Here is a 12,928-nt window from a genome sequence, read left to right as displayed (position 1 = left end):
GAGACACACACACAAAAAAATTTTGTGTGTGTGTGTGTGTGTGTGTGTGTGTGTAGTTAAGCAATGCCTTCTCTTGTGTGGGGAGGGGAGAAAGGGAGATAACTGGGAATTTTAATGTAAATTAATTTTAAAAAACTGAAAAAAGAAAAGGAGAAATTCCCCTATTAGAACTTATTTCTCCCTTGTGGTCTCTCCTACCTCTAAATTCATAATCCATTGTGCTATGATTTCATCAGTTTACATGGATTATAATAGACTAATGTGGCTAAAAACCAAATCAAACCCCTTTTCCAAGTTAATTTATAATATGAGTCACTTTGGCAATCTTCATCATTATGACCATCATTTGTTGTCCAAATCAATGGAGATTTCTCCAATTTTTTTTGCCCACGTTCTCGTAGAAGATATCCAGCCTATCTTAGGTCTGTATCAAAATCCTTCCAACTCAGTCAGGCCTCTGAACTTGCTATTTGCCTCAGAAAGTCCAAGGTCACTTCTTCCCCACAAAGATGTATCTCAGATGGACTTATATGGTCAAAATCTTCCTATCTTGGGATGATGCTCATTTATGGAACGTAGCAGCAAGATTAAAAGCAATGAGCCCATCTACCTTAATGTTTTTGGAAATGAGACAATCAGAATTGAAAAAAATGGATCATAGGCACCAGCTCCTTTCTCTACTACCTTTGTATTAAAAGTGGTTATTTATCAGATGTCCTCAAGAAAATGACAATAGAATGGCTGAAGAGTGAGGGACAGACAGAAACAGAGGCAGAGAGAATGGCTGAATTAAAATATGTTGATAAAAATCCTTCCAGCTCTTTCCAAGAGTTTCAGTCATTAAAACCTTCTTCTGTTGTGGGGACTCATGACTGAACATTATTCTGACCCATTATTTGTTTTTCATTATGGTTGAACTGCAGGAAGTTTGTTTTGGCTCCTCCTCTATGTCCCATTCCTTTGCTCACCTTCTAATTCTCTGTGGTCACTATCACGCGCTCCTTAGAAGTAACACAAGCGAGCAACCATTGGCGGGAAGGCAGCCCTCACCCTGGCAGTCACGTTGCTCTCTTGGCAGAGACCAAGTGGCCACCATGACCTGTTTGGTTTGTGCCTCATTCTCTTAGCCTTGCGCTTTCCTCCTGCCAATATAATGCATGGCTAGTAGTCCCCAGAGCTGTTCGTAAGAGGCCACTGGAAAGCAAGTCAGCTGTGTGGAAGGAGGGCCCCAACGGCCTGGCAAATTAATGACACTGTAAGGGGTTGCCTGCTGGGGTGAAAATAAATTGTAAGGCAGGATCGAGAGGCAGGTAATGGGCGCTAGCCAGGCTGCAAAACTCTTTTCCAACTTCAGCTGACCGTGTGCCAATAGAAGTGGCAATAACTGTCAGCACGATTTATGGCACTTTCACAGTCACCCAGTGAGAGTGGAAAGGTGGAGAGAGTGGTATGATTTTATTTAGAGTTTCATGCCAACTGTTTCCACACTAGCTCCTTCCAGGCAAAAGGGGCACCATCGCTGCTCTTCCTTCTGAGGCCCATTGAAAGTTGTTGGAGTCTTTTAAGTAATTTGTGGCTCCTTTCATTTAAGCCCTTCCAGGTCACAGATTACGGCTTTTTGAGAACTGGTCAAATAGAGGCAGCAGCATTGTTTGTAACTAGGAATGGGGGAATGGGAGTGTGTCCCAGGACACTGAACTATTTAGAGCACTGATAGAACATATGCTCTGGTATGCTGAGTTTCCTTCTTGTATATTATGTACATACATTATGTATATAATATGTACATGCATGTACATATTATATACATAATATACAAGAAGGGAACTCATATATATATGCATTAGTAACTTCTGCAATTTTTAGTCTAAAAGAGTTGCCAAGGGAATTGAGGAGAGAAGAGTTTTGCCCATGTTCACAATCACTATGTGTAAAGGGCAAGACTTGAACACATATCTTACTAGCTTCAAGAATGGTTCTCTGTGCATTTGGGACATGCCAATGGCTACCCAATGCTGAGGTTGCTATTCCTCTAAGATAAAGATTCACTCTTTTCAGATGAAGGAAAATTCTTGTTCTTTTATCCAAAATTGACCATTCCCTATGACCTTGTTGGGGTGGGTACTTCCTCCATGGATTCAGATTGTGAGCCTTCCATACCCAAGTCCTGGGTCTTTGTGAAGTTGTCACTAGAGCCGTTGCCTATTGATCTCCATCCCTTTGAAGATAAGCATCTCAGACAGAGTCAGAAAACAGACAGATTGCATGTTGTTGTTGGGTCAGGACCAGAATTCCTTTCAGCTTTAGAGTTTGGGCCATAACAGAACTTGGGCTCCTCAAGAAAGTTTTCAAAAAAGTCAGGATAACTTTCACACCAGGTTGAGGCATAAGAACATTTTACTGGAGAAACATATAAAATATTCAGATAAAACCCATATACAACTGCTTATAATTAATTGGCAGATTAATAGATTGTGTTGCTGTCATCATTGCAAATCATGTTGAATTTTGTTTTAATATAACCTATATTTGTTAAATCCTGCTTGAAAGCCCCATCCTAGGAGCAGAGAAAACCATAAACTTTAGCTAAGAAATCACTCTTACCCTGAAAGAGTTAAGTCTAGTGGAGGGAGAAGATACAATTGCAGCTGAGTACAGAATTATTCATTATAAATTAATCAGGGATTTTTAAGCAAAGTGAAATGATCTCTCTTGCCCACTACATACACCCAGTATCTTCCTTTGTTTTGGTACCTCCCCTGGTGTCTGCCTACTGAAATTCCCAGATTTCCTCCATCTTTAAAAATCTTCATTCTACCATCACCCCCTAAATGATCCTATATCTCTCCTCCCTTAAAAAAGCAGTCTACAGTTGGCCTCGAGTTCCTGGCCTCTTATTCACTTCTTGACCCCTTGAAATAGAACTTTTGACCTCATCATTAAATGAAATGGGTTTAAACAAGGTTCTTGATAATCTCTCTTTTTTTTTTAAACCCTTGTACTTCGGTGTATTGTCTCATAGGTGGAAGATTGGTAAGGGTGGGCAATGGGGGTCAAGTGACTTGCCCAGGGTCACACAGCTGGGAAGTGGCTGAGGCTGGGTTTGAACCTAGGACCTCCTGTCTCTAGGCCTGACTCTCACTCCACTGAGCTATCCAGCTGCCCTTGATAATGTCTTAATTGCAAAATCTGATGATCTTTTCTCCATTCTCATCCTTTACTTTCTTAAACTTCTCTTCAACATTTGATGCTGTTGACTACTCTCTGCTCCTGGATAATACTACTCCCTCAATTTTTGTGACGTTTTTTTCTCATGTATGTCTGGCCTCAGTATCTTTTGCTAGATCATGAGATACATTCCACTTCTTAACTGTGAATGATCACCAAGCTTTTGTCCTGGTTTCAGTTTTCTTCTCTTCACACTGTCTGTGTTGATGACTTCATCAGTCCCCCAATTTTTTGACTATCATTTCTATCTAAAAATCTTACAGATAGATACCTAACCTCATTCTCTTTCTCCTGAGCTCCATTACCATATGACAAGCTGTTTATTGCACATTTCTTTTTTTAATTTTGTTTTTTTTAATTAATTTTTTTTATTTAGAATATTTTCCCATGGTTACATGATTCATGTTCTTTCCCTCCCCTCTTCCCACTCCCCTCCTTGAGATGATGAGTAATTCCACTGGGTTATACATGTATCATTGTTCAAAACCTCTTTCCATGTCATTCCTATTTTCAGTAGAGTGATCTTTTAACAACAAAACCCTAATCCTATCCCCATCGAACTACATGATCAATCATATGTTTTCCTCTACACTTCTTCTCCCACAGTTCTTTCTCATAAGTCCCTTGGGATTGTCCTGAGTCATTGCATTGTTACTAGTAGAGAAGTCAGTTACATTTGATCGTGCTACAATGTATCAGTCTCTGTGTACAATGTTCTCCTGGTTCTGCGCCTTTCACTCTGCATCACTTTCTGGAGGTCTTTCCAGTTCACGTGGGATTCCTCCAGTTCATCATTCCTTTCAGCACAATAGCAATTTATCCCCATCAGATACTACAATTTGTTCAGCCATTCCCCAATCGATAAATGGGCAAGGGACATGAATAGGCAGTTTTCAGATAAAAGAAGTCAGAACTATCAATAAGCACATGAAAAAAGTGTTCTAAATCTCTCATAATTAGAGAAATGCACATCAAAACAACTCTCAGGTACCACCTCACACCTAGCAGACTGGCCAAGATGACAGTAAAGGAAAGTAATAAATGTGGGAGGGGATATGGCAAAATTGGGACACTAATACACTGCTGGTGTAGCTGTGAATTGTCCAATCATTCTGGAGGGCAATTTGGAATTATGTGCAAAGGGATTTAAATGACGGCCTGCCCTTTGATTTAGCCACACCACTGCAAAGAGACAATAGGGAAAAATACTTGTACAAAAATATTTATAGCTGCACTCTTTGTGGTGGCAAAAAACTAGAAAATGAGGGGGTGTCCTTTGATTGGAGAATCGCTGAATAAATTGTGGTATCTGATGGGGATGGAATACTATTGTGCTGAAAGGAATAATGAACTGGAGGAATTCTTTATTGCACATTTCTTTTTTTTTTTTTTAATTTTTTTTAAACCCCTGCCTTCCGTCTTGGAGTCAATACTGGCTCCAAGGCAGAAGAGTAGTAAGGATAGGCAATGGGGGTCAAGTGACTTGCCCAAGGTCACACAGCTGGGAAGTGTCTGAGGTCAGATTTGAACCTAGGACCTTCCATCTCTAGGCCTGGCTTTCAATCCACTTACCCAGCTGCCCCCATATTGCACATTTCTAATGAACGTTCACTAAATGTTACAAATTCAAATTGTCCAAAATGTAACTAATCTTTTCCAAAGAGATGCCGGATGACCATTTGTTGGGTATATAAAATGGAAATTCCTTTGTGCTTATGAGTTGGACTGCATAGTTGCTGATGCCCAATGCTGCCCCAAGTTACTGTCTCTGTGTGCACCCAGCGTGTTCCAATCTCTCCCCTCTTCCTAACATCTCAGTTCTTGTTAATGGTACCATCATCTTTCACCTGTGCAATTCCCCTCATTCTCATCTCTTCCCCTCCTCTACCAGCAACCCCCCCCCCCGTCCAGAGTTGTGAAATCTTGCTGTTGTACAACGACAGTTGGTTCCAACCCCTTCTCCATACTGAGAGTCATGGATGTGTTTTAGAGGAGAGGGTTTTTTTTTTATTTTAATTGTTCCCTTATTCCAAGTCTAAGTGTGAAATGATAAAAGTAAAAAAAAAACTTTTTACATGAAAACTACAACTACATGGATTTTGTCATATATAGAACGTCTCCCCTTGTTCTGCAGGCCCGTGGTCCTATGAGAGCATGAGGCCTTAAGGAAAATTAATTTCTAAACTGCCATCTCAACATCTCAATGCCATCTCAGGCCGGACTAGGCTGAGGGTCACCAACAGGCATCAAACCTGTCAGGGAGTTAGGAGGGAAGTCTACCCCAAGCATCTGAAGACTTCCTCTAGAAGCATGGGCAAATGAGACACCTCATTCCGATGGGCCACAAAGGTGGCTTGAGAAGCCACTGTAGAGTGCCCAGAATTTGGACAGGCATCAATATACACTGAAATTCTTTCAACAAATTGCCTAGCTTGAGAATTTCTCTATATGATAACTAATAACTAGAAATGTCATTAAACTAGAAGTCTGCCTCAAGAAGTGATCTCAGAGCTCATCTAGCCCTAACTCATTTTTCAGATAAGGAAACAGGTGTAGGAAGGTTAAGTGAATTTTCTCAGATCACATAAGTAATAAATACCAGAGGCAGAATTTGAACCCAGATCCTGTGACATTCAATCTTAGTAGAGCCATGATTCATCCATTATACTGATCCTGCCCTATAATCTACTATGTGTCTGGTCCACTTTATTAATATGCTCATTCTTAGTGAATATTTGCCCAGCAGTTCTGTCTCTAATTGGAAGATGTTGGGCAAGTCATTTATCCCCTTCAAACCAGCCTGATATATAGTCTAGAAAGGGCAGTACTTAGAATTACAGGATTTCAGGTCCAGTCGTACACCCATTAGCTTCGTGATCTTGGACAAGACACTTTACAGTTCAGGACCTCAGTTTCCCCATCTATAAAATTAAAGAGTTGAACTAGGTTAGGAGTTCTTTCTAAATGTCATAAATGTTTTGGGCAGTCCTCAAACACAGCTCAGGTGCCTCTTGTATATAGTAGACCAGTTCTGATCCCCCGACTGCCCTCCTCCTGTAATGTGCTAACTGTGAGGGAGGGATTGTTTCATGTTACCTTAAATCCCCAGCAGCTAGCACGGGGCTTTGCCTTGTCCAAGATCCCGAAGCTAGTGGAATTGGATTGTCCTCACTGAATTAAACCCTTAGTATTTCATTACATTGTATGTACTAAGCTGTGGTTCCTGCCTTCCAGATCATTAGAATTTAGAGCAGTAGGGAGCGGGAAGGCAGATCGATAACTACAATGTGAGCGAGAGAGGTGGAGGTGGTGGGGATCGGAGAGGGTAGCATTGATGAGTCCCAGACCAAGGAACTTTGGTCAAGGCAAAATGTCTTCCTCGAGAGGAACTATCTTTCCTCTGTTGACAAGTAAGTAGCGTTTTTCAGAATTGACAGATCTCTGCAGCATCTCCCCAATGTCCTCTCCCATTGCTTTACAATGGCCTGGGGACAACCCTCATTCCAGGAAGGCTATGGCAGAAGAGTGTGGGTTGTGGCAGGTCCTAATATTCTGAAAAGACTTCAGAGGTGGTCTGGGTAACAGGCTGAGAACATGGAGAGGCTCATTTCCCATCTGGCTATCTAACTTGGGAAGGATCTCCTTAACCTGGCAACCTGTGAAACACGGGCAGATAGCCAATGTCCTTCAGGCTTTCCTGGGCCTTCTGTCTCTGCAATGACGGTGGTCGAGTGGCAGAAAGAGAGGCAGAGGTTTCTGAGAACGACACCACTTTTTGACCATCAGTAAAGTTTAATTTGCCTAGTCTGAATGTGCAGTTCCTGTCCAGTGGGCAGCGTGTGGATCTACTTGTAAAGGAACTGACTCACATCAGTCTTGACATTCTCACTCTAAATGAAACCACAAGAAGGAAGTCACAGTTGAATGGAAGGACGGGTGACTCACAGGGACTCCTGAAGAGGCAAAGAAAGGCAAATGGCATAGTTGTTTTCATGAAAAACAATTTGATTCTGTGAAGCAAAATATCACTTCAAAAGTTTTTGTGTGTCAGGGAGAATGCCAACCACGCATCAGAATCACCTTGTTCTGGGACCTGATCGTGAGCAGACAAGGCATCAAATGTGACTTTGCCAAAAGAGCTTGAGATCCCACACAGAGCTCAAGCTGAAATGGGATAATCAATGGAGGCTGAGATCATCTGGTGCTCTTTTTGGTCGCTTACAGCACGCTGGTTCTATGAAGCCTGGAATACTATCCGGCCTCCTGGAAGAGGCTGCACTCCCTCAAGAAAGTTTGAATTGACTCTCTACGTACAGAATTCCAAGATGAAGGACATGTATGTATATATACTCCAGATTATGGCGTATAGTCCGATGAATGTCCTATAAATTGTACATCTGTCTGTGACAAATAGCACAAAGAAACAGGAAGTTGAATGGAAGAAGGAAAGAAGGCTGACTTTGCTTCAAGGAATTAAAAGGATCCCTGAGTGTCCCCAGACTTCCAGAAACTAAGGCCCCCCAGAATGTCAACATGCTACTGATGGTATTGTATGGATGAGGAGAAATAGGGAACGGCATTGACTCAAGAAAATGAATATCACACAGAAGACAATAAATGTGGGTAAAAGGAGAAAGAAGAAACATTTATTAAGTGCCTAATATGTGCCAGATGTTTTGCTAAGTGCTTTACAAATATTCTCTCTTTTTGAGAAGTACATCAGGGGTATGAGTAGGCTGCAAAATAGGAAGAAATGAGTGAATGAAGAAATTAAAAACAAGAGTTACTCCAAAGAACAGGGATAAAAGATGTCATGAGGGAAATACTTAAGAGGAAAAGAAGTTGGCTGGCTATGCAGTCCATCCTGAAGGAGCAAATAAAGGAGATGGCATAGTTTGTTTGTTTGTTTGTTTTTATGAAAAAGAATTTAATTCTATGGAACAAAGTTTCGCCTTCATTCATACAAAATATTGCATTCTTTCAAAACATCGCCATCATTTTTGTTCAGCAAGGAGAATGCCAACCATGTATTAGTAGCATTCAAAATGCTTGAAAGACAAGGCAGAAATCATCTTAAAGGATGACTGGCAAACAGCCAGAGGGCTCTCCTGATCTCTATGCAATGCCAGGGGAAGTGGCGAAAGCCACCAGCCACCTTCAGTAGGTCCCCTTCAGTAGGTGAGGATGGGTTGCCTTGAGCACCGCTGGAGGGAACGTCCCCATGACTGAAAGCACCATTGATCTTGGACATTTGACACACTTCTCTGTGAACTTACTTTCCCCCTGCACTATCTGAGCTCTATTAGGGTAGGGAAAGTTTTGTGTTTTGTCTTTGCTTCTCCAGCATGTAGCATAATGTACCGCACAAAGTCTACATGTAATAAATGTGGGTTCAACCAAATTTTTTCGAATGCCTCCCTGGGGCTTTGGGATCTGTCTCCATCCAATGCATCCCGTCCTCTTTTCCCATCACCTCAGCATCCTTTCCAGATGCCACGTTGTTGTGCAATAGCCTGCCTTCCCACCCCACCAAGTCCCACAGTTCTTGTGCCCCTAGCAAATCCCCTCGAATTCTTGTTGGAAGGAAAGTGTCCGTGTACTTCCCTTTGGCCAAGGAAAACATCTCGGTCGACGTTGTCCACCCTGATGCCCTTCAGTGGCCAGCACTGCCCTGTACGTCTTGTTTCTGCTGATGGTGTGTATGTTCTTAGAGGGCAGGACCTGCGTGCCGGGCTTTCCCTTTTGCGATTCTATCCCCAGCATCACAAGGGCTTAATACATCCTTTTCATGAATGTATTCACCATACACGATACTTTCCATACCCAAACACTGAATTTAACTCTTACCTTGCAAACACACTGCAGTGGACATGAGCATTCAGGAGTTGAAAAGTATTTATTCTGGTTACTCGATTGGCCTATTATCTTGGTTTCAATAATTTCAGGATACTTAAGTTCTAGCCTGGGCTAAATAGCCTGTGAAGCTGAGCGAGAACTTCCAACAGGACACGACATTCACTTCTTCCTCCAGTGATTCATAAAACATACCACGATTTTTGCAGGCCCTGAAACAATTATAAATATCGGGAGATATTTCGCAGGCCCAGGGGCTGTGAACACAGGTTTCTGTGCTGCGGTTATTTAAACATCTCTCTAATCTCCGTATGTGATTGCTATTAAGGTTAGAACTCTTCAAAAGAGGCCAATCTCTTCATGAGGCTCAGGATACCGCCGCCCTCACCAATGTGAAAATAGAGTTTGCACAGTAGGTAAGCAAGTCCTCAGTGGTGTTATGAAGGACTCATTTTATAGATCTGACGTCTGGGGATTCCCAGATGAAGCAAGAGGTCCAAAGGCCACCATTCTGCCAGGGTTTGCCTCATGAACTGATCAGACATAGAAAAGCAATTAGAAAGAAGACATTGACTTCGCTTTCTGAAGAGAAAGGCTACACCTGGTTTTGTGCAAGGCTCTAGGCTCCGCTCATTGCCTGGCCCTCTGAGATAGAAAGGCCAGTCCCAGCTAAGGCAGCAAAACAGGGTGCCGGGAAGGCTGCATATTGTAACGAGCCCTCCTGGAAACTCGGCCTGAAGAAATCCAAGCGCGCTGCTCTTTGGTGTTTAGCACCCAAACCTGTCAGAAACCAGGCTCCCAGCAGAGGCTGTCAGAGATCACCTGGATGTAAAGAAAGACCAGAGAGGACGAGACCTGACAGCTGAGGCTCAGGATCAGAAACGGCTCTTCCTCTTGAAAAGTGGCTATTTCAACATGAAGCCAACACAGGAATCTTATACTTAATGGGCGACAGGAATCGGGCTGCCTACAGAAGCCTCCTCTGATTGAGCGGGTTTTAGATTTAACTCAGAAATATTCAGGGATGTTTAGGCTCTGACCTGGTGGCTGTCCCGTGACAAGACTCTGCCTCTAGCTTCTGGGAATTCTCTCTGCCTGTCTCCCACCGATTCAACATACTTTCAGGTGTCGAGTGAGCACGCCATTGGAGATGAGAGATTGGGAGTGAGCAGAGAGGCTGTGGCAGTAAAGTAGACGGGAGAAGTTCCGGCTTAGAGACAGACGGTGCCGCAGGCCGGGAACTTGATGAGATCACTGAGCAGAGGAGAGTTGAGAGAGCAGAGAAGAGGGGCCAGGACAGAGCCCTCCGGGGCATCCAGAGTAGCAGGACAGGCCCTGGAGGGGGACCCGACAACGGAAATGCACACGTCACCCGGCTAGAAGAACAGAAGAGGAAGGGCTGTCCTATGAGCCAGAGAGAAGAGAGTAGCAAGGAGGAGAGAGTGAAGCACCATGCCAAAGGCCACAGAGAACTTAGAAAATGTCACTGGATTTGGCAACTAAGGAATCGCGGTGACTGTGGGGAGAAAAGTGGAATAAGGTCCAAAGCCAGACCAGGGGTTAGGAAGAGAGGGTGGAGCCACTGGCTGTGGACCGGCGGAGGGCAGAAGAGAGATGGGACGGTATGAGACGAGGGCATGTCTGTGGGCTGCAGGGAAGCAGCCAGCGGACAGGAGAGATCAAGTATCAGTGCGAAAGGAGGAACGACAAAGGCATGGAGATGGGAAATGGAGCGTGAATGCTAAGAAGTCTAGTCTGGCTAAACTGTGCCGAATGTGAAGTCATGTATCTCTAATAAAAGGAAAAGAGCCATTGGAGCCATACTGCAAAGGGCTAGAATGGTCAAGAACAGAGTTTGTATCTCGTCCCGGAGGGTCTCCGGAGCTCCTGGAGTTTACAGGGAAGGGAGGTGATGCCGTCCACACCTGTGCTCAAGGCAAACTGCTTTGGCAGCCATTTAGAAGATGGACCAGAGAGAGGAGAGACCAGCAATGCATAGACTCTCCCCAAAGGTTTACTGCAGTTTTAAGCTTTAGTAGGTCTAAGCTATTTACTAGTTTAAAACTGTCAGACTAATGTATTAAACCAAAGTAGCTTAAACGTTCGGGACCCCACCAGGCTCCCTCATCCCTCGGGTACCTGCCCTGATGACTTCACTTGAGGCAAGTGTCTTGTCCACCCGGGCCCAGGCTGCTCCCCTCCCCAGGAGTGCATCAGTGTTTACCAGGGGCCGAGGCTGCTGGGGAAGAGGCCATTGACCTTTGCGAGGCCCCCAGCCCTCCCTCGTGCTCGGCTCGGCCGCTTTGAAGTTTGTCAGCTAAGAGCTGGTTTCCAGAGAGAGGCTCCGTGACTCACCAGCCACGAGGGAGCTTGAAGAGGAGGCAAGGCCGCCACATGGCGTCCGGCCAGCCTGGAGGCCAAGCTTCCTCTCTGGAGAAAGCAGTTTGGTGGCGAGAGCTCGGCAGAGTGAACTCCTGGTCAGTGGTGAGCCTGGCCAGCTAATGAGGCTCTGGGCTGAAGGCTAGTGAGTCAATGGTGCTCCTTTGGGAATGCAATGCAAACAAAGTGGAAAACGGAGATTTTTTCATGAGGAAATCCATGGTAAAAGCTAGATTTGAAAACCTCCCTTAAAAGAAGGATCTCGCTGTATAATTGTCTCTATCTTTCTCTGGGTCTCTCTGACTCTGCCACCTTCTTTCTTTCTGCCTCTTCAGGTCTGTCCTCTGTCTCAGAAAATGTTATCCCTTTGCTTTGCTGGAAAACAGAAAGAAAAGTTGAAATCACCCTGCATTTTCCCTTCTTCATCCCATGTGCTTTGATCCATTCATTTTCCACCTCCTGGGGCTCAGTTTCCTCTTCTGGACATCAGGGGGTATAAAGTAGCTCAGAAGTTACTTGACTGAGGAAGAAGGATTCATTTTTAGGTATTCTGGTAACTGGTTTTCAATGTCATTGGTTTGCTTTTCAGGCCTATGTTGGTCATTTTGTGTATTTCAAAACAGGATTCACCAGACTCAAAGACGGATGAGGTGCCAACTCTCGAGCCTCTACTATATAAGTGTTGGCACACCGATCTTGTGACCCCCCATGAGTGAAGGACGCAGTCCAATGCTTCTATCCCAGAAACAGCTCCCCCTTCTGTTATTTTTAAAAATGATGAAGGCTGATATTATAAGGGAAAATAGTATTTTAATTAAAGCCATGTTGATAAAAATATGTAAGACCAGGCGCCTGGTAAACTGTTCAAAAATACCTCCAGTGCCCATCCTCACTACGTAGCCAAAGAGGCCCGTCTCAAGCCTCCGAATTTAAGCTGTGCTATATGTTGGTTCCCGTTGTCTGACGTGATCTGGAAACCCATTGGATCACGGGAAATGTAGTTCCGAGGTCCCCCACATGTCCACAGGAAGTTTGTCGAATACTTTTTGGGACCCCAGTAATTTTAAATAACACACTTCTCATGGTCACTCTGATAGCCTCTAGTTCAGTCCCCCACTTCCCCTTGCATGGAACAGAGTAATAATCAGCTGTTTTTATAGAGCCCTCCAGGGTTTGCGAGGGGTTTTCTTCAAAATAGCCATTAGGATTGTCTCTCTTTTGCCAACCAGAATCTGAGGGGTTCAGTGTTACAGGCGGAACACTCACGCCAATGAGAAAGCTTGGAGGCCAACATTCTTTCCATTGTGCTGAATGGACTCTTGTAGTAACTGCTCATTGGGTTTCCTGGTTCCATTTTCTCTTCTCTCCCATCTGTTGTTGCCCCCCTGCCAAAGAAATGTTCCTAAGGCAGGGAGGGGTCTGATAGCATCACCCCAAGGAACAAAAGGCGTCTTTGGCTGCCCATTTG

The 12,928-nt window shown here is 44.0% G+C and overlaps 1 protein-coding gene across 1 annotated transcript in view; it reads left to right on the top strand.

The window, feature by feature from the left end:
• The window catches only part of DGKB (diacylglycerol kinase beta), a 490,262-nt gene extending 479,443 nt beyond the window's left edge, over positions 1–10,819 (top strand). Inside the window, exons 22-24 of the mRNA XM_044678847.1 lie at positions 8,707–8,901; positions 10,315–10,523; positions 10,736–10,819. Of these exons, the coding sequence (XP_044534782.1) occupies positions 8,707–8,901; positions 10,315–10,523; positions 10,736–10,819 (488 nt within the window). The remainder of the gene's footprint in view (positions 1–8,706; positions 8,902–10,314; positions 10,524–10,735) is intronic.
• Positions 10,820–12,928: the final 2,109 nt, after the last annotated feature.

The sequence above is a fragment of the Gracilinanus agilis genome, chromosome 5, assembly GCF_016433145.1.
Source record: "Gracilinanus agilis isolate LMUSP501 chromosome 5, AgileGrace, whole genome shotgun sequence".
In the NCBI taxonomy this organism is placed as follows: domain Eukaryota; kingdom Metazoa; phylum Chordata; class Mammalia; order Didelphimorphia; family Didelphidae; genus Gracilinanus; species Gracilinanus agilis.
Note: the sequence above shows the minus strand (reverse complement) of the source record. Positions and strands in the feature narration are given on the sequence as shown.